Source organism: Emiliania huxleyi, assembly GCF_000372725.1.
Source record: "Emiliania huxleyi CCMP1516 chromosome Unknown EMIHUscaffold_181, whole genome shotgun sequence".
Classification (NCBI taxonomy): Eukaryota; Haptophyta; order Isochrysidales; family Noelaerhabdaceae; genus Emiliania; species Emiliania huxleyi.
Genome location: NW_005200774.1, coordinates 60,675 through 80,331, shown reverse-complemented (window position 1 = coordinate 80,331; position 19,657 = coordinate 60,675). Strand labels below are relative to the sequence as shown.

The 19,657-nt window shown below is 65.2% G+C and overlaps 7 protein-coding genes across 7 annotated transcripts; 5 read left to right on the top strand and 2 right to left on the bottom strand.

The window, feature by feature from the left end:
• Positions 1 to 5,171: 5,171 nt before the first annotated feature.
• Positions 5,172 to 5,456, top strand: EMIHUDRAFT_49184 (hypothetical protein; the record flags this gene model as incomplete). The annotated part of the gene is made up of 1 exon (XM_005783159.1): positions 5,172 to 5,456. A coding segment is annotated over one exon (285 nt), but the record flags the coding sequence as incomplete, so codon positions are not given.
• A 900-nt stretch (positions 5,457 to 6,356) lies between these two features.
• Positions 6,357 to 6,854, bottom strand: EMIHUDRAFT_113057 (hypothetical protein; the record flags this gene model as incomplete). Its single annotated transcript, XM_005783158.1, has 1 exon — positions 6,357 to 6,854. One exon carries the CDS (start codon positions 6,852 to 6,854, stop codon positions 6,357 to 6,359), a length of 498 nt encoding a protein of 165 aa, XP_005783215.1.
• A 1,191-nt stretch (positions 6,855 to 8,045) lies between these two features.
• EMIHUDRAFT_468291 (hypothetical protein) lies at positions 8,046 to 11,209 on the top strand. The gene is made up of 9 exons (XM_005783157.1): positions 8,046 to 8,730; positions 8,782 to 8,897; positions 8,966 to 9,088; positions 9,182 to 9,367; positions 9,437 to 9,475; positions 9,565 to 9,712; positions 9,906 to 10,060; positions 10,127 to 10,165; positions 10,437 to 11,209. Exons 1-9 carry the CDS (start codon positions 8,058 to 8,060, stop codon positions 10,884 to 10,886), a joined length of 1,929 nt encoding a protein of 642 aa, XP_005783214.1. The 5' UTR covers positions 8,046 to 8,057; the 3' UTR covers positions 10,887 to 11,209.
• Positions 11,210 to 13,056: 1,847 nt separating this feature from the next.
• Positions 13,057 to 13,548, top strand: EMIHUDRAFT_113054 (hypothetical protein; the record flags this gene model as incomplete). Its single annotated transcript, XM_005783156.1, has 2 exons — positions 13,057 to 13,342; positions 13,424 to 13,548. The coding sequence occupies 2 exons, from the start codon at positions 13,057 to 13,059 to the stop codon at positions 13,546 to 13,548; spliced, it is 411 nt and encodes a 136-aa protein (XP_005783213.1).
• A 300-nt stretch (positions 13,549 to 13,848) lies between these two features.
• Positions 13,849 to 15,270, top strand: EMIHUDRAFT_113053 (hypothetical protein; the record flags this gene model as incomplete). Its single annotated transcript, XM_005783155.1, has 1 exon — positions 13,849 to 15,270. One exon carries the CDS (start codon positions 13,849 to 13,851, stop codon positions 15,268 to 15,270), a length of 1,422 nt encoding a protein of 473 aa, XP_005783212.1.
• Positions 15,271 to 16,054: 784 nt separating this feature from the next.
• Positions 16,055 to 16,669, top strand: EMIHUDRAFT_232378 (hypothetical protein; the record flags this gene model as incomplete). The annotated part of the gene is made up of 2 exons (XM_005783154.1): positions 16,055 to 16,294; positions 16,457 to 16,669. The coding sequence occupies 2 exons, from the start codon at positions 16,055 to 16,057 to the stop codon at positions 16,667 to 16,669; spliced, it is 453 nt and encodes a 150-aa protein (XP_005783211.1).
• A 1,354-nt stretch (positions 16,670 to 18,023) lies between these two features.
• Positions 18,024 to 19,654, bottom strand: EMIHUDRAFT_232377 (hypothetical protein; the record flags this gene model as incomplete). Its single annotated transcript, XM_005783153.1, has 4 exons — positions 18,024 to 18,263; positions 18,426 to 18,569; positions 18,798 to 19,424; positions 19,454 to 19,654. 4 exons carry the CDS (start codon positions 19,652 to 19,654, stop codon positions 18,024 to 18,026), a joined length of 1,212 nt encoding a protein of 403 aa, XP_005783210.1.
• Between the last annotated feature and the right edge of the window lie 3 nt (positions 19,655 to 19,657).

Here is a 19,657-nt window from a genome sequence, read left to right as displayed (position 1 = left end):
ATAGTCACACACTTTTTCATTGTTGCAACGTTGAACATACATCGGCTGGGTTTTTAGGCACATTTTGTGGGGTTGGCACTCCCATCGACCCTCATGACCTCCTGCGGTCTCTGAGATGGACACCAGTGGGTGTGGGGCCACAGCCAGGATACACTCGAAGGCTGGGTAAGCAGTAGAGGTCGATACTCGACGCGTCCCACATGGTCTGTGTCGCTGTCGGCACGCTGTCGACAGGACGTCGAGCGACACCGGTGGCAGTGCCACCCAGGAGTGGTCGGGCGGTCTCCCGTCATGAGAGAGCCACCATGTGATCCGTATGATGGTTCCTGACAACCGCCTCAGTCAACTTTCGTCACAGTTCCCGCTCTGAGAGGAGCTGCGGGTCAGTTCGACAGCTTGGAGCTGTGTCGCCGGCGTGCGGCGGCCTGCCTCCGGAGGTGCCTCTGAGGTGGACATTTGTTGGTCACCGTGAGAGAACGCGTTCGAATTTTTACTCCGGAACTTCAACTGAGCACGCGCACCGGCCAGGGCTACAATGTCAAGTGTTCCCATCATTTTCCAATCGCCAGGCCAGCGCACAGCGCCATAGGAGGTATTTTCTTCTCAATAACAAGGCTGTGAACCCAGCCACGTAGAGTCAGTACCCCACAGTAGAGTACCCTGTGGCAACTCACAATTCACAGTACTGTAATGTACTGTGCAGTCCCAACGGTATACCCCACAGTACCTCACAGTCCCTCACGCAGATAGTACCTTACGCGGTACCCCGCGGTACCCGATGCGCGATGGTGTACCGCCGACGGTATCCGACGGTACCCGACGGTGTCTCATTGAGCAAACGCGTCCAGAGTGGCAGAACAGTCGAATGGCCGCATGGCCGTGGCCATGGTGCTGGTCACTGCTCTCCACGCCGCCCAGAATACCTCGTGGTGCAAAGGCTCCCTGATTTTTTCAATGAGGGCCTTTGATCCCTCCATGGTTGATCGCATCCATGGCTTGCGCTCACCATACCAGTGAATGTGAGGGATATTTTTGCTCAGTGTCCCGAACATAATGGCGTTCCGAAGGGACCTCGGGCCGAGGCCGTTGAAATAAGTGGCATAGATGAGCCCTTGGTCGGCCTCGGCAAAATAGAAATCCCAGCGACGTGATGCGTTGCCCATGTCGCTGCAGTAGTGTGGATACTGCCGACAAGCTATCAACCTCCAACCCGTCGACCCACCTGCCAGCCTTGCCGTCCCCACCCTTGGTCGGTAGTGAAGCCTTGTTGAAGGAGATCGAGCATTAGCATGTAATGGGAAATGTTTGGCTTGATTGCCATTATGCTCGCGACAAGTGGTGCGTTGCCTCCACTTGGTACAACCAGCGACTCTGCATAGCCTGCGAACGGATGCTGTGGCACCGTTCGAAAGCAAACACGTCAAGGTCTAAGAACAGTAGCTTCTCGTAAACGTAATGCACGAGGCCAAACACACCAACCTTGAGGATGGTTTGACTCATGATGCCCCAAACAAGCTCTGACACGTTCTTGCTTATTCGCACGTTGCCATGTGTGTAGAATTTGTTGAACTGTCGACTTGAAGACGAAGGCGTCAAGAGCATCAAGGAACGTCATGACGCGAGGATCTTGGAACATCCACATGCCGAGTGATGATGACATGGTCACCACTTGCGTTGTGCAATCGCAAGTTGGTCATCTGCGCCGCCAAAACGCACATGCCCATGTCCGCCACGCCGCTGCTTGCAAGCCAGTAAGCTTCTGGCTCATCGAGGTGACGCTGCTTGGCCTCTTTCTTCAGGTCATCAATCACATGAACAAATGCAAACTTTGTGGTAGTCGATCGTGGCGAGAAGACTGGTTTGAGGTAGGGCACGCTTCTTGGCAGCTTCACGCCTGCAGATTTCAATGAGCCCGTGCCCAGCACGAGGCAGCACATGAAGAGCATACGCCGCATCTGGTAGGTCCACATCCACCGCACAGGTTGGACCACCCGGTTAATTGCGCGCACCGGCGCACGCCGCCGCCGCGCGCGCCGCAACAAAGGGTGTTTTGTTCTCTCGCAATGACCACCGGTGCGTCTGAACCCGACCCCACGGGCGGGAGAGCAGGCGCCCGCTGGGATGACCGCCCCCTAACCCTTTTTTCCCATCACCCCCGCCTCGCGGACGGACGGAACTTGAAAAGGCCTATACGGGGCAACCCATGCACTGCACATTTCCGAAAAACACCGAAACGATCGACAGAAAAGTGCACCCCCCTGCATGAGATCTGCACCCCCCTCGATCCGGAATCCCCGACCGAGGATAGGATTGTGCCCACCCAACCCCCTGAGGTCCCCATACCCGCAGGAACCCCCACCCCCAGCCGTGCGTCGAGCCCCGACCCTCGGAAGTGCCGCGCGCGCCCCCCGGGGGGAGGACCGCATGGATGCGCAGGCAGGCCCTTTTACCCAACGTACATACATCCTACTTCCCCGGTGGACGCCCAGCGCCCCGGGCGGCCCCCGGGGGACCCCCGCGGGCCGACGCCCGACCTCGCCGGCCGATCGGGCGAGCCAGCACACTTCGATCCCCGACACATTCCTTCCCTGGCGCCTCTGCGCATTCATCCCGCTACTCCGTTCACACCTCGCCCATTCACACCCTGTATGTTCACATTCACACCTCATACGTGCTCGCTTTTTCGATGCAAGTACCGCACAACCCTGGCACAACCCCCCTGACCCCCCCTCTGGACGCGTCCACCCTCCGTCCAACATTCGCATGCCTGCGGCAGCCACCTCCAAGTGCTCCTCCGCTAGAGTCACCTGACTTCTCCTTCGCTACGCCCTGCCTGAAGAGCGGGGAGGTTCTCGACTGCCACGTGACGATGCGCACGAGCGGGACAGGAGCAGGCTCGGCGTTACAGGAGCAGGCTCGTTGGTTGGCGGCTCCCGCGCTTTTATTTTTTGAAGTTGGAGAGGGAAAACCTGTCGTCCGAAAAAGAAGAAAGAAAACAGTATGAAGGCATATCCTCAAAACGGCAGGGTTTTGACCGCGCAAGATATAAAGGGTGTCCTAAGGGCTCTGCTCGCAAGGCGCCCGCGTCGCAGACGCGGTACCATTGACAAATCTGCAATATACCCCCACACGAACAAATAGCAAAATCCGAATACCGTGCACGAATCCGGCGATGTCGGACCCAAGCCTTCAGCTGGTGCCAGACATTCGTAAAATTGAAGCCAAGAACGCCAAATCCGTGCTTTCGGAGCAACTGAGGGAAAGCCGCTGATCGAGCCCAGCGTGCCCGCGGCCGCCTCCCGCGCAGCACCGCCGCTGGGGACGACACGCTGCGGATTCGGATCGAGCCCATGGAGGAGGAGGGCGCGGTCGGCCAGCGCAGCAGGCGGAGTCCCTCCCCGCGCCGGAGCCCCCTGCCTGCAGTCGAGGGAGTCCTCGTTGGCGATGAAGGTGGCGACATCGAATCGCGGCCGACACACGTCACGTGGGAGGAATGGGCGATGAGCGGGAACGATGCGCACTACGACGCCGACTCCGCCGTGCTCGTGGCCGCCAAGCAGAAAGCCGCGCTCCAGGAGCACGCCAAGATGCAATGGCTCGCTTGCTTCGATTCAGCTCTCTCGGCAGCAGAAGTGGGGCTGGAGCGGGTGGGGGTGGATGCCGATTGAGGGAGAGCGTCTCCAGCTGCGCCCTGTGGCAGCTGCGCCCTGTGGCAGCTAGTCGAGGGACTTGGTAGTTGTGACCCCCCTGAGTGAGGACACGAGAGAGAGAGCGTTTTGTGGTGTTGGTGTACGCAATAACGGGACAGGGTGGTTGTTCTCTCTATCTCCTCTTCTAGCTCTTAGCATGAGCTGCGCCCTGTGTCCGACCCCTTTCTCTGGGCCGGCGCGGGGCCCCCCGGAGGCACCGTGCGCCGCGCCGCAGTGCGGAAACGGGGCTCCGGCTCTATGAGTCTCTATGAGCACCGACTTCCCGAATGATCACGGTTGATCAGAGGGCAGATTTGGAGAGATCTCGAGGAGTACATGCAGATAGACCCTCCAACCATCAGAAAACTCCGACCTGATCGGTCGTACTGACCGCCGACAGATCACTCCAGACAGCAGACAGGCCGACGTCTGCACGCGGCCGGCCGGGCGAGAGGCTTGACACGATCCGACCCTGCGACCCTGACGCTGCTGCTCTAGCTATCAGCCATGCACTGCTGACTGCTGCCACAATGTGCGACCTGTGCTGGCCCACTTGGCGGCCTTCCCGGTCAGTGGTGAGGCGCAGTTCAGAGCTGTCGATGGCGCGATGCCGCACTGGTCCCACATTGGTGACACGAGACCACCAAGTTTGCCGGTCCAAGAGAGAGGCGCCGGCGCTGTCCTGAGAAGGTGCGTGGTCCCTCTTGACTGCCCATGCGCGCGAGGCTGTGTAGGCATAGCCTCGAGAGTGCCAGCAGCCAATCCGAGGTGACGCGCATTGCGCCAGAAGCGTGCACGCAGCTGGAAGGACACCTTCCTACTGGCCGTACGATCACGTCATCACTGAATGCTTGATACAAAGGCCGCGAGCTATGCAGGTGATCAATTGTGCATCATGGCACGGTCAGCTGCGCCGACAGGCTGTCGCAAGGCGTGATAGCATGGCCGCAAGTACGCCGAATTCCCATGAAAACAAGTAAAAAATCGCGAAAAAAGAAAAAAAAACTCCAAAAAATCGGCGCCTGCGGCGGGCCATGGGACCCCATCTCCCCCCCGCATGGACACCCTCTGGGGCCCCCGCGCCGGCCCAGAGACCCCTTTTGCGCAGCAACACCTTAAACTTTCAGGCCCTCCAAATTCGGGTCGGAGCGTAGCGGAGTGGGCCCCGAGTTTGAAAAGGGCGACGGACGCTTGCGTCCTAGCCTCCAACAACGCCTCCCCGGCGCAGCGCAGAGGGGCCCCCGGAGGGATGCACAACCGCTCCACGCCACGCCGCTTGCGGCGGTCCTCCTCCCAGCTCCGCTGAGGGCACGTGCGTTATTCTTTCTTTCCCAAGGATTCTTTCCCACCATAAATTCTTTCCCAAGGCAGGGCCACATGCTTCTGCCAGTGCATGGGTCGCTGCTCGCAGTCTCCTCGCTTGTCGCGCCCGCTCGCCTTGCCGCGCCTCAAGCGAGCGGCGCAAGCTCTGTCTTGCCCGAAGCCTGGTTTGTCAAGACAGAGACCTTTGTCACCGGCAAGCCGTTTCCCGAGATCAGGCCTCACCTCGAGGCGCACAAGGCGTGGGTCGCAAATCTGCGGCAGCAGGGCGCCACGATCACGAGTGGCTACCGCGTGGACGCCGATGGCCGGCCTGGTGGCGGCGGCCTCATGCTCTTCAGGGCCGCCTCCCATGCCGCGGCCGAGCAGCTGTGCCTGCAGGACCCACTCGTGTCTAGCGGCTGTGTGGAATGGGCCGTCAACGGATGGGTGGCGGAGGTGGGCGATCTAGAGCTCGTCGACGGTGGCGCGTGGTGCGAGAAGCAGGCTGCGCTGCCCGACAGCCCATCCCGGCGCAATGACCCGCCGACGGCGGGCGGCGGGCGGCAGCTCGAGGTGGCTGTCGTCACGGTCGCCTTTGGTCGCGTCGGCGCGCGCACCGCTCTCCCCTGTCTGGCCGCTCCTCGCTGCTGAGTCCCTCGTTCCCGCACGCCCCTCCTGCAGACGGCATCGAGGCGGCCGTGCGCGGTGCGGTCGAGGAGCGGGGCGAGGTCGTGCGGTGGTGCGTGAGCAGCCTCGACGGCGAGGCGAGACGCGCCACCGCGGAGGTTGTGATACTGCCGCATGCCGCGCCGCATCGTCAGGAGGGCTGAGGGCGCATGTGGCCGAAGCGGCCGCGCTGCTGTGCCTGAGCGGGACGCATCTCCGCGCTGAACGGTCCCTGTCGGGGCGTGTGACGTGGTGGGCGCGACCGGCTTCCTGGAGTCGGCTTTTTGCACGGCAGCGGCACCGGCTACGACCTACGTTGGTCTCGCCGCGCACCTGATTTTTCCCGCGTCCCAACAAAATGGGACAATACGTCCGTGCGCTAGCCACGCGGGCGCCGCACACCGCATTGAATTCTGCAGCCGCTCCGACACCGAGCTCCGAGCTCCGAGGTGGTCTCCCCGCGCGCATGCAATTGCATACGGCTTTACGGACGCCAACACCCCATTATTACCGCCGGCAAGCCGTATTAGTTAGGTTATAGCGCATTGCCTGCGTTGCGCGATGCGACACTTGTGCGGAGAGAGGGAGAGGAGAGACACCGATACCGATATGCCTCGCATACCGGCCACATTGCCGCTCCCTCCGCAACGAACGCAATGCCGACGTGCTGATAGACCCGGAGGACGGGCTGGCGGGCTCTCACGCGCGAGGCATCTCGGTGAGCTTGGGCGGCTCCGCCTTCTTGACCTTCTGGGGCCCGTCCATGACGAAGCCTTCGTGGGTCATCAGCTGGTTGGACTGCTGCGCCATGGCGCACGTGCCGCAGCAGAAGGCGTAGATCGTTGTCTCGCACGGGTCTTCCTGGATTTTGTACTTCTCGAGCACGGCCTGACGTGTGGCGAGGAGGGCCTGCCCCTCGCAGCAGAAGCCGGCAACGCGGAGAGGAGGGAAGGCAGAGCCGCCCATGCGAAGCGGCGTGGCGCAGCATAGCATCCAGAAGGTGTTGTCCGGGCCGCACTCATTGACGACTCCCGCTTTTGCCTCGAGGTCGGTGTAGAAGCAGCAAGTCGGGCCAATGTGCGCGATGCAGCAGACGCACGCGTTGCCGTCGGCGCAGGCCTTGTGCTTGTTACATTCGAACATGCCGATGTCGAACGTGCCAGCCACATGCGCGGGAACGGGCTCGACCGTCGCCATGTCGCCGGTGTGGCGGTGAACGCGAGCGCAAAACGAGGCGGGGCGGCGCGCCGTCCCCCTTCAAATCTCGGCGGTCCTCGGCGGGCGCCACACGGTCTATAGAGGTACGCCCAGCGCCCCAGCCCACGCCCTCGGGGGTTTTATCTGGTGGAGTCCTTGATTGCCAACAGCATACCTACACGCCGCCGCCGCCCTCCACCTCGCCCACGCCGCCGCTACCCTCCACCTTCTTCCCACCGCCGACCGCCGCCGCTCACGCCTCCGCCGCCTTCCATCTCGCCCACGCCTCCGCCGCCCTCCACCTCTCCCATGCCGCCCCCCCGCCCTCCACCTCGCCCACCCCTTTGCCACCACCCTCTCCTTCGCCGCCCCTCGCCCCCACCGTCCTCCACCTCCACCCCTCGCCCTGCCCCCCGCCCTACCGAACCACCCGCCGCCCGCCGACTTCCGCCCTCCCGCCGCCCTCCCCCCTTTCTGCCCCTCCGCCTTCGCCATCCCCCATCTGTGCATTCCACTCCGTTCGCTCCCTCCCGCTTGGCGCCCATCCCGCCCTCCGCCCTCGCCCTCCGCCCCTGCCCTGGCTGCGCCTGGGTGGCATCTCCTCACCATCACGCGCCAAGTGGGAGGGAAGTGGACGGGGCCCTGAGCCGACCTAGCCCCAGACGGAACGGGGCGCCCAACACGTGCCCGGATTACTGTGCCTTCCCCGGGTGCAGCCTTTCGGTTCGTGAAGGGTCGGTGCGAGTCGTGACCTCCTGGAACACCCGTACCCCCGCACCATCTCCGTCGCTTGGTTCCATAACCTCTGCCACAACCGGGAGCGGCCAGGGCTCATAGACTCGGTCGAAAGACCCCAGATTGGCATCCATGGACCATGCCTTTCTGGACAGGGTGGCCCGCCACAAGGACCCCAGGAATTGCGACTCGCCGCTTTCCTCCCGCTGTGATTCTGTGTGAGCTCTGAGAGAGAGAGATTTTTAGCTTGTTTGTTGTTGAGCTCTGTGTCTTGATTTGCCAACAATATACCTAACACACCCCGGATGCGACCATGCACAAAGGTCTCTGTCTTGACAACGCAGGCTTCGGGCAAGACAGAATGCGCCGGTAGTTTCATTGCTTTCTAGGGATCCCTAGTAAAAAAACAAACTCTCGTCTCGTCCTTGCCAGCCGCCTTGCTGCCGACCGACCCTACTCCCGCGAAGCATGCCGGATGCGGGCAAAGACGACGCCCCTCTCCTTGCGAAGCCGCGGCAAGAGTACATCAGCCGCAAGCGCGAGGAGTTTGCTGTCGCGGGCAGCCAGACGGCGACGCATGCCTTCGGGACACCCTACCTTCGCAGCTGCTCACTCGACGCCGTCCTGTCGTGGATAGCATTCCTCTTCATCTGCTGGCCCATCGGGGTCGTGCTCGTGCTCTCCGGCTGCTGCTGTGGCCCGCTGCTGTTCCAGAGGTTCGCCATGTGGTGCCTGACCGGCCCGCTCCGCAACTCGCTGCTTGGTGTGCTGCTGATGCGGATCCCGTCGCTGACCTATGACCTGGCGATGAATGGGTACCAGTTCCTCTTCCAGGGGTTTGAGCAGCGCATGTGGACCGACACGCTGCTGCCGGCCAGGCGCGAGTACCTCGACGCCAACTTTGGGCGCAACCTCATGCTCTGGGACACAGTTCGCATCGGCGACTACGGCCTCGCTCGCGAGATAGCGCTTGACCCGCACCGCAAGCGCGCCGGCTGCCTCGACGGCTGGCTGATCAAGGGGGCGACGCTGCCGCAGGCGACCAACCTGCCGCTCTTTTTCCACACCGGCGCCGAGTACCACACCGCCTGGCGCAAAGCCTTCCGCGAGCACATCACGGGCGAGCAATATGCAGGGCGATGTGCTGAGCCTTCAGTGAGCCTCTCCCGAGCCCTCTCTTGGTCGCCCCTAGGCGCGCCGTCGGTGGTCGCCAAGCTCAAGGACGGCGGCAGAGCCGCGCGCGAGGAGGCGAGGCCGCACTTGAACGCGTGGCTGGCGTCGGGGTGGGGGGGGATCCAGCCGCCCGCGGCACTTTGCTCGCTGCGTGGATGGCGCAGCTGTGATCAGCGTCTCTTCACAGCTCTAGCTGTGAGCAGGCACTTGGCTCGCGGTGGATGGCGCAGCCCGTCTTCGAGACGCTCGCTTCGCTGCTGCTCGACGTGCGACCGACCGCGCTCGAGGGGGAGGCGAAGGAGGCGTGGGACGACCTCATCACCAAGGCGACTGAGATGGGGCGAGATGGGGCGAGATGGGGCGAGATGGGGCGAGATGGGGCGAGATGGGGCGAGATGACGCGTGACGCCACCTCGCAGGTCGCCATCTACACGACCGTCGGCGCGCTGTACTGGCTCTTGCCGCCCTCGTACCCGCCGCTGCTGCAGACGGCGGGCACGCTCGCCCCCTCCGCCCTCAAGCGCTTCCTCTACCTGCACTGCAACAGCGCCAGGCCAGAGGCCCTCGCCGGCCGGCCGGTCGACTGGCGTGCCTTCGCCGACGCGGTGCCGGGCGTCGAGTCGGTGCGTGTTAATTAACTGTTAATTAACTGTGAATTAACTGTGAATTAACAGGTGCCGGGCGTCGAGTCGGTGACAGCCGACGTGAACGGGGTGCGCGGCCGTCCGGCTGTCCCGCCCGGAGCCTGGAGCCGACCTTCGAGCCGCGTGTCGGGAGCCTGTGTCGGGAGCTTGCTCCTTAGGTGCGCCCCTCCGGCTCCGGGGCGAGCTGCTGCGAGGCGACGTGCGGCTCCTGCCTCGGCAGCTCGGACGTGCCTTCGCGGGAGGAGCCAAAGGTCGACAAGCTGCTCGACTCGGTCTGCATGGCGCTGCTGCTCGCGGCGGCGGCAGGCGAGGGGGCTGACTCATCCTCGCCCTCGCCTCCTCGCCTCCTCTCCTCCTCTCCTCCTCGCCCCTCCTCGCCCCTCCTCGCCCCTCCTCGCCCCTCCTCGCCACTCCTCCCCCCTCCTCCCCCCCCCCTCAACCCCCCCTCAACCACCCCTCAACACCCCCCGCCCCCCCCGCCCCCCCCCGCGTGCGGCAGGCACCACCTCTGGCTGCTCCAACACCCTCGCCAAGCTGCTCCGCTTCCCGCGCGGCGTCTTCCCAAAGGCGCTCGGAAACAGCCCGCAGTGGACGGAGGACGCCGACGAGATGGCGGCCCTCTTCCGCGCTTGCCCGACCGACTTCGTCATCGAGGCGCCCTGCCTCGCCCGCCCCTCCTCACACCTCTCTCCTTTGACGAGCCACGCCTCTCGCCCTCAGGCCCTCCGCCTCGCCTGCCCCGTCGCCGGCTCGCACAAGGCGTGCCATCTCCCCACATCTCCCCACATCTCCCCACATCTCCCCACATCTCCCCGTACCTCGCCTGCCCCGTCGCCGGCTCTCACAAGGCGTGCCATCTCCCCACATCTCCCCACATCTCCCCACATCTCCCCACATCTCCCCACATCTCCCCACATCTCCCCGTACCTGCCCCGTCGCCGGCTCTCACAAGGCGCTCGGCCCATCCCGGCAGTGTGACGCCACCATCAGCGAGGGTGGCGAACCATGCACACCTCAACCGGTCCCTCAGGTGCTCGACAAGCCGATGCAGTGCCCCTTCCTCGACGGCACGGTCACGCTGCCGGCGGAGAGCATCGTCGTCGCGAACTACAACACCGCGCACCTCGACCCCAAGGAGTGGGGCGACGACGCGATGGCCTTCGCGCCCGGCCGCGCGGACCACGACCGCTACCTGGTGTGGAACGGGCCCTTTGGGCGGGGGTGGGAGAACGAGCAGCCCCCCGCGCCGCGGCAGTGCCCGGGCGAGGAGCACGCCGTCGCCGTCATCTCGATCGTGGTGGGTGCCTTCCTCGACTACCACAAGCCGGCCGGAGGCGGGCCGCCCAAGAACACGCGCACCGCCGGCGACGCGGAGGCGGCGAGCGAGCCGGTTGCTCGCTCGCTCGCCTCGGAGCCGCCTCAGTCCAAGTCCCACCCGCTGGCGACCTTTTGTTACTACGCATTCGGGGGCTCGCAGTGAGGGCCTCCGGAGGGCGGCCTCTCTTCATGGATGCGTGTGTCCACTGCCCGGCGTACATTCATGCACCCCGGCGTTGCGCAGCCCCTCGCGAGGAGCTGCATGCTTCGGGGCGTACGTGCGTTGAGTCTGGCCCGTGGCCGTGCGCTGGCCTTGCTCGTCCTCTCCGTCCGGTGTGGGCGTGATGATCCAGAGATATCTAGCTTCTAGGTAATCGTCCGCAGTTGCCACGAATCTCGATTGCGATGTGCTGACCCGCGCGGCCGCGCGGAGGTGTGTGTACGCGTCACGGGGCTGTATAATACAAAACCGAAAAGCCGATCGCTGACTTCGTTTTAAATCTCTCAGCCTGCAATTATATGACCCGCTGCCCCTGCCGCGTGTGCCCTTACCCTGGAACCCTGCGGCGCCTGCCACACATACTGCCCTGCCCGCATAATACTGCCCTGTCCGATCCCCTACCTGCCCCGGGTGTGAAACCCACACTGCCCAGCTGTGAATAACTGCCCGCTCGCGAGGTCTCGGAGAAACTTAGGGTATAAACGTACACACGCGTATATATTGATTTTCCCTGCATTGGGGTTCCCAACAATATGTGCCCCGTCATGTTGTAATCAACGCGCCACCCACGCCATTCTGAGTGCTCGCCTGCTCTCCTCTCGCCAGCAGGTGCGCCGTCGCAGAGCATCGCGGCTCGGGGCCGGCCGCCACCAGAGGGCAGAGCCTGAGGGTGCTGTTCTCCATCTTTGGCCAGCCCGGGAGGCGCGCCGGCGACCACGAGAAGGGAGGGCGGCACGCCGGCGCGGCTGGGCTCGCAGCCACACCGCGGCGCGGGTGCAGCGCCAGGTACTCTCGCACGCAGCCGCCGCCGCCCGGCAGGTCAGCCGCGAGCTGCCTCAGGTCGGAGGCCAGCCTCCTGCCCGCCGCGCGGTGCAGCGCCGCGTCGGTGCTGCTCAGGCTCCTCGCGCTCGCGTCGCTGCCGTTCGCCGCCCAAGCCAGCGCTCGCGCGCCGGCCGGCGAGTCGTGCGTGTTGGCGGCCGGCGGCAGGGTGGGGCAAGCGCCAAGCCCGGCGCGCAAGCACGTCACGAGGAGCGTCTCCGCGAGTCGCTCGGTGGTTCCGACCACGTCGAAGAGGGAGAGGAGCGCTTCCACGTCGGCGGCTCCCCCCCCCTGCCGCGCGCTGCGCACTCGCGCCACCACACGCTGCTCTGCGGCGCTGGCCGGCGCGTGCGGCATAGCGAGGTCCGTCAGCTCCCGCCACTGCGCATCCGGACCGAGTCGAGTCGCAAACTCGGTCGGACCCTCTCGGCGGCGAGGCCTGTACCGGTTCCCGCTCGTGGCGAGCCACTGCGACCGGTACCACGCGACCGGCTCACGCACGACCATCACAGTCACCGCGCGCGCGTCCGGCGGCAGCGCGTGTGCACGCAGCTCGATGACGTTGTTCAGGACCGCGCGCGAGCCGTCGACAGGGATGTGGTACTCGAGGCTCCAGCCACGGCTCCGTCCCGCCGTGTGAGCGCAGCGCAGGAAGGCGCTGCGTGCATAGCCTCGCACTTCCCACAGCCCTATCCCCATGTTGGCACGGCCGCAGTGCCCAGGCACCGTCTCGGGCCGCTCTCCCCGCCCGATGGCGCTCCAAGATGGCGCCGAGAGCTCGAGCTGCTCAAAGGCGTGCCGCAGGGTGGTGCCTCCGGTCTTGGGCACGTGCCGCCACGCGATGAGGGCGCAACGCGCAGCCGGAGCGGCGACCTGAAGCACCAGCGGCTTGCAGTCGGGAGGGCAGAGACTCGGCAGTCCACACCACTGGGCCGCCGACATGGCCGCTCAGTGCTCAGTTCAGGTCAGCGAGGCTGTCCAACGCACGCATGAGGCAGCAGCGACGCGGAAGCAAAGCTCGTGCAGGTATCTCCCCGTCGGCCTAGTTGCGCGGGAAGCACGTGGGAGCGCTACACAAGTGACGCGAAGCACGTGGAGCACTATACAAGTACAAGTACTCGCCCTGCGTCGCCCCCCTAGAAATCCGCCCCCCCACGCCTCCCCTCCCGTGGGGGGAAGGCGGGACACATGCAAGAAATCCCGGCGTGACATTGATAAAAATCTTCTCACCTGCAAGTTATGAAAAAATAAAAAAACAACCGCGGGGCCGCCGGCCCTGCCGCGCTAACGTGGTATGCTCTCCGCGTGCCGCCGCAAACCGCTCGCGATCCCCGTGAGAGCGTTCGCGTCGGACGCGTCGCGCGCCTACCGCGAGCTGCTTCGGGCGCAGCGCCAGCTCTTTGGCGAGGACGCGCGGGCGCGCGCCGCGGCGATCACAGAGACGCGCGAGCAGTTTGCTCTCAACGCGGACGTGCGGGAGAGCGAGGTCGCCAGCAAGGTGCAGGACGCGAGGGACGCGGCCGCCTTCCTGCGGCATAACGTGGCGCAGACGGTGCGCGACGACGACTCTGGCAACTTTGGTGCGTGACCCACTGCGATTCGCCACTGCTGACACCGCCGCCGCCCGCCCATCCACGCCCCGCTCCCCGCTCGCCTCGCAGTGCTAACGCCGCAGCCGGAGCACATCTCTCGAAGCCAGACGCCGGAGCCGCTGCCGGACGGCCTCGAGGGCACGCCAAGATTCGAGGACGTCCCTGCCGCCGCCGACCCGAGGGCCTCGCGATGACCGTCGTAGCTCGGCCCCCTTTTCGCGCAGCCTCGCTTCAACCGCCGATCGCTCACCCGCACTCCTTTCGGCGCCGTCCCTGTCTCCCAGCCACAAGCCGAGCTAAGCTTGTTCTGCCCTGGCGGTTTGGGGATCGCAGGAAGCACCACTCAGACGGTCGCCAGAAGGCCCCTGTGATGACTACTCTAGTTGCAGTACGCATCGATCGCCTTGTTAAAGGAAAGAAATGTGGCGACCATGATGAAATGAAGAAACTGACGCGCTTCCCCTTCTCAAGGTCTCGAACGGCGCTTCACTTGAATGGCGTTCGCTTCGGCCGGCCTGCCGCCGCCGGCGCTCAACGCTGCCGCTGCCGAGGGCGCGGCGCGCGGCCGCGACGGCGCGCAAGAGGCCGATGATGGCCAGAGACTCGGCGTGAAGCGCCGCCTCGACGGCGAGCTCGCGAGCGCGCGCGTCAACGACGACGACGCCAAAGAAGGCGACACCATTATGGTGGACGCCGCACAGATGGCCGCTGCGGCGGCCGCCGGCACCGACCGCGGCACGAAGCGCCTGCTGCACGTCGCGCTCGCGGCGCGCGACGGCTCGCACATCCCGGACATCCAGAACACGACGGCGCTCGTCACCGAGATTCGACAGCTTCTGAGGAAGACGCCAGGCTGCGAGGCGCAGCCGGCGAGCGCGATCAGCGTGCCCGTCATCGGCACGTCGCGCGCCATCTGCGTCGCCTTCAGCGGCGAGAGCGAGGCACGTGCCTTCCTCGAGCAGTACGCCGGCGGTAGCGTCCTACAGCTCCCAGCGCCAGACAACATCACCATCACCTTCGCCGCTCTCGACGCCACCGTGTGGGGCAAGCAGGCGGAGGCGCGCGAGACCCAGGCGACCATCGACTCCGACGGCCTCCTCGCCATACGCACGCGCGGCGCCATCAACACCGCGGCCCAGATCGAGCACTTCGCCCCCCTCTTGGAGAAGCACTTCGGCAACGTGGTCTCCATCCAGGAGGGATACCACTCCTTCCTCGGCACGAAGTCGGACGAGAAGGACGGCTCGATCCTCTTCAAGGTGAAGAACGAGAACCTCGTCTGCAACCTCCCTGTCCTGCCCAACGTCTACGCGAGCGGCGATGTCGGCGGACCCCTCCGCCTCGACGTCGGGAGTGTGAAGGTGCTCGGGAACAAGCTTTGCCCATCGTGCCGCGCCTTTGCGACGACGAGCGCCGACATCATCCACGACGCGCAGTGCGGCGCGCAGGCGCTCAAGGAGAGGCGCGCCGCAGCGGCGAACGTCGCCAAGAAGAAGACCTTCGAGAGCCTCATCGTCGACAACAGGGTCGAGGTCGCGCGCGCGGCGGGCAAGGCCAAGGCGATGGCGGTGCGCGACGGGATCGGCTTCTGCCCGGCCTTCAACCAGACCGCCATCCCGTGCAAGACCGCCGCTCGCTGCCGCTACGCGCCGTGCGTCAACTTCGAGGCGCTCCTCCACTCCGCCTTCAAGGACACTATCTACGAGCGCATGCCGAGCGCGGTCAGGCTGGGCACAAGCCGCGGGCGGCGCGGGCGCGGCGGCCGCGGCGGCGGCGGCGGCGGCGGCGAGGTCAAGAGCAACAAGAAGAACTGGGCGAGCGTCGCCCGCGGAGCCGCCCGCTCCTCCTCCGACGGCGGCCCACTCCTCGAGTCCAACGAGCCCTCCCTCTACGAGGGGAGCGACGAGGATTTCTAGGAACGGCCGCCGAGCCCTTCCCGCAGCGCAACCCTAGCAGCGCAGCGGGCAGGGCGGCTCGCGCAGCGCGCGCGCGATCGAGCGAGGGAGCGAGCGAGCGAGCGAGCGAGCGAGCACACACACACACACACACACACACACACACACACACACACACACACACACACACACATGTTGTACACATGCACAGACACACAGCCCCTTCCCCTTCCTCAAGGGCGAGGACACGCGCAGGGGTCGCACTTCTAGCGAGGCCCACAGAGTGGGAGACTCCTATCACCGCCACTGCCACCCACGTGTCAGTCTGCCTGTGGTAGAAGAGACTGCCGGTGAGACGTCGGAGGAAGGTCGCTAGTCGAGAGAGATCGCCAGTGGATAGGGAGTCCACCGTGCTGCGAGCCTGTCGCTGTCCCTTGTCAGGAGCAGGAGAACTAGGAGAGCGCAACCAGTAGGAGGCCCGCGCTTGCCCCCGTGCCGCCGGGTGCAACCTGTCCTATACGAGAGATGGGATTCCTGTCGTGAGGGTGAACCCCCTGCCCAGCCCCCCTCCGTGTCGCGATGCGCTCCCCGCTCCCGTTCCCCTGTGTCCCTGATCGTCCTACAAGATCCTGCTTGTGCAGGTGGGGACCCTGTCCTTCTCCCACCCCTCGTTTGGGGTGTGCGTTGTATTTATTTATTTATTTATTCTCGAACCCGCGTGTGTGGCGTTCCTCACTTTTCTCGCCAACGCTATCGTCGCCAACGCTATTCGTCGCCAACGAGGCGTCCAGCAGCTTGCGTTACGATGCCTGCCCGCTGGCTGCTGCTATTTACCGCTGTCGCTGCCGCTGACGAGGCAGCCGACCGCGAGCGCTGGCCGCTGATCTACGCGGCGGGCGAGGGCGACGCGGCACGGGTCCACGAGCTGCTGGACGCAGGGCACGGCACGAGCGAGCGGAGTGCGGACGGCGAGACTGCGCTGCACGTCGCCGGCATCAAGGGTGACGAGGCCACGGTGCGCGCGCTCATCAACGGTGGCGCCGACGTGAATGCGAGGACGCCTCGCGGCTCCACGCTGCAGATGACGCCCCTCCACTGGGCGGTTTACCATGGACACGCGGCGATGGTGGAGCTGCTGCTCGAAGCCGGCGCCGACCCAACGATCCTCAACGAGCGCGGCTCATCGGCGATGGACGCTGCCGCCGAGATCGGCCAAGATTCGCTGCGCGAGCGGATGGCTGCGGCTGCGGCTAAGTTGCCCTACAAGCCTTGTCGCGGCAAGAGCGAGGGCGACTCTTGCTCGCTGTGCGCGCCTGCAGACGAGGACTGCTTTGAGACCATGGAGCTAAAAGCGTGCAGCGCCGACGGAAAGTGCCACTCCGCGGCCAGCGGGGGAGAGGTGGATGATATGCCGATGTGAATTGGGCCAGGTACCACTTTTGTCGAATTTATTTCAAAATCTGCAGGCGCGGAGCGCCTGCGAAAATTTTGAAGAAATTTGCAGTCGGGCCTGATTTTCATCAAGATCTTTCAAATTTGCGGTGTGGAGTTGGGGGGTGGGTTAGGTTAGGGTTATTAGGGTTAGAGGGCTAGGGTTAGGGTTAGGGTTAGGGTTAGGGTCAGGGTTAGTCTTGTTGTGTTTGTATATGCCAGCGTTGCAGAGTTCTGCGCTGGGATCTGGCCCCAGCGCCGACGAGTAAGACTCAGCACCGCACGCTGACCCCACCAAATGCCGCCTCAGGGCGCCAGCCACCTCTTACACGCGGCCGGCGCCCTCTGACTCGCGGCAAAAGGGTCGAGCGAGCGGGCAGAGTCGCGATGTCTGCGCACCCGTGTGCCGATGGGCGGCACACGCAGCCGAGAGAGGCCCTGTCGCGCCGCCAGTAGCGTTCCGCACTCCCCACGCCACCATTTGCCGCCTCAGGGCGCCAGCCACCTCTTACACGCGGCCGGCGCCCTCTCGCGGCAAAAGGGTCGAGCGAGCGGGAGAGTCGCGATGTCTGCGCACCCGCGTGCCGATGGGCGGCACACGCAGCCGAGAGAGGCCCTGTCACGCCGCCAGTAGCGTTCCTCACCCCCCACGCCACCAATTGCCGCCTCAGGGCGCCAGCCACCTCTTACACGCGGCCGCGGCGCCCTCTCGCGGCAAAAGGGTCGAGCGAGCGGGCAGAGAGCGTCGCGATGTCCCTGCGCACCTGGGTGTTCGCCGCCTATATGCTCTATCCTGTGCCAAGACGGACACGTTTTGACAATCAAAATCTACCTCAAAATTTGCGGCCGCCCCTCGAAATTTGCTGATCAAAATTTGCGGTGGCCCGGATCGAAACCTGTACTTTGGCCAAGATGTGAATGAGGTACCGCACACCGATGAGCCGAACGCCGCGTCTTCTAATAATATGGTATATGCACGGACTGAGTCACTGAGATGGTCTGGTAGAAGGTAGTCGCGCGCCGTTATTCCTCTGTAGATTTGGAGGTCTATTTTGTTTCAAAAACGAGAGTAGAGAGGAAGACTTGACAACCACTTTTGAAGTCCACACAGAACGAGACCGAGACGAGACCTCAGACCAGAGACTCTCGGCAGAGAGCACCAGACGGTCTCCAGACCGCAGACGGTGTGAAGCTGAAGGCTGAAGCGACCGCCCGCGCACGCCGGACAAAAACGCCGCGTACGACGAAAGAAACGCCAATCACGAATCAGAGCCGTAGAGTGCCGCACGGGCGCTAGGCTAGACCTACTTTACAGACCTAAGGGCGGGAGAGACAAACCGAGCTCACTCGCACGCGAGCTCCGCGCCCTCGGCGTCAAAGTAGGCGTATCGCTTGGCGATGTCCTCGTTGACGACCCACGTGCATTGGAAGCCGCGGCGGAAGGTGACCCAGTCCCCCTTTGCAATCTCGACCGGCGGCCCGCCACCCTCTGGCCAAAGCGTCGCGCGGCCGGCGGTGACGAGGCACCGCTCCTCAGCGGCCGCCTCACGGCCGGGGGCGTCCCACCACCTGCTCTCGCGAAACTGGCCGGCTGGCGTCTCGGGCGAGTAGGCGGCGCACCTCCACTCGCCCCAGCTCGCGCGCGCGCGCTCCTCGAGAGCGGCCGCCGCGTCGGGCCCGCCTGGCGGCGGCGCTGTCGAGAGGAGGCTACGCATGCGCTGCGACGCGTCGTGCGCGCGGCCAACCGCCTGCGCGGCCGCCAAACCGGAGAGGGCAGCCTCCTCGACCTTCGCCTCCTTGGCCGCCCAGTCGCCGCACGCGAAGAGGCCGTACTCCTCCCAGCTGGCGCACGGCGGCTCCAGCCCGAGCGGCGCGCGCGTGATCCCCGCCTGCCAACGCTGCGCGTGGACGTACGCCACGGGCGGCAGCGGCGCGTGCAGCGCGCCGCGCAGCGCCTCGAGCAGCTGGGCAGCCACGCGCTGCAGCTGCGCCTCAGTCGGCCGTGAGCCGCCCTGCGCCCTCGGCGCCGCAGCCTCTGCGCCCGCCTGCGCCTCTGCAGCCTCCGCCGCCGCCTGCTCCTCGACGCGCCGCGCGAAGCCCTCTGTCGACAGAGCCACCCAGAGATCGAGCCCGTCGGACCGCTGCCGCGACGGCTTTGACGAGTCACGCGAGATCCACCGCAGATCGTCCGAGGACGCGACGCCCGCTCCGTCGAATGGCGCCGCGTCGCCGAGCGGCGATTCAAAGGCGACGAGGAGCGAGTAGAGCGGGCTGCAGCCGGCAGGGTACGAGACGCCGCGCAGCGCGTCGACGCTCACGCTGCCGCCGCTGCCGCCGCCTCCTGGCAGGCTGGCCGCCGCCTGCGCCGCAAACGACGCAGCGTGTCCCGCGGTGACGACGGCGTCAAAGTGGCGGCTGACGCCGTCAGACGACTTGACGGTCCAGCGCGCACCGGCCGGTCCCTCGCCCTCTCCAGAGTAGGTCACGCCCGTCGCCTTGGCGCCAAAGAGAGACGTCAGCGTCGAGCCGGCTGCCGGAGAGGCGGCAGCGTCCGAGAGGATGCCACGTGCGAGCGCCCCCATCGACGGCACTCCGACGAAGCGATCTGCTGCGGAGGCGCCAGAGCCGCCGAGCAGACCAAAGACGGTGTCGTCGCTGTCGGCGGCGGCCACGCCAGCGACAAAGGCGCCGGTACTCGCGTCCAACTTGCCAAACGTCCCTTCCCAGCGACCCACAAACCGGCCCTCTCCCACGCCTCTGTCAGCGCCCGCACCTCGGGATGCGAGACGGTGAACGCCTGCGCGCCGTGGTCAAAGGTGAGGTCCTTGTCCGCGTGCGCTTCCGACAGCGACGACCGCCCGCCGCGATCGGCAGGCGAGAAGCTGCCTCCCTGACCGTCGACCGGGCGTGAGCAGGTCCGGCCGCCAGGCCCGCGGCCGCCCATGTCGTAGACCACAGCTGCGATGCCTGGCATCCG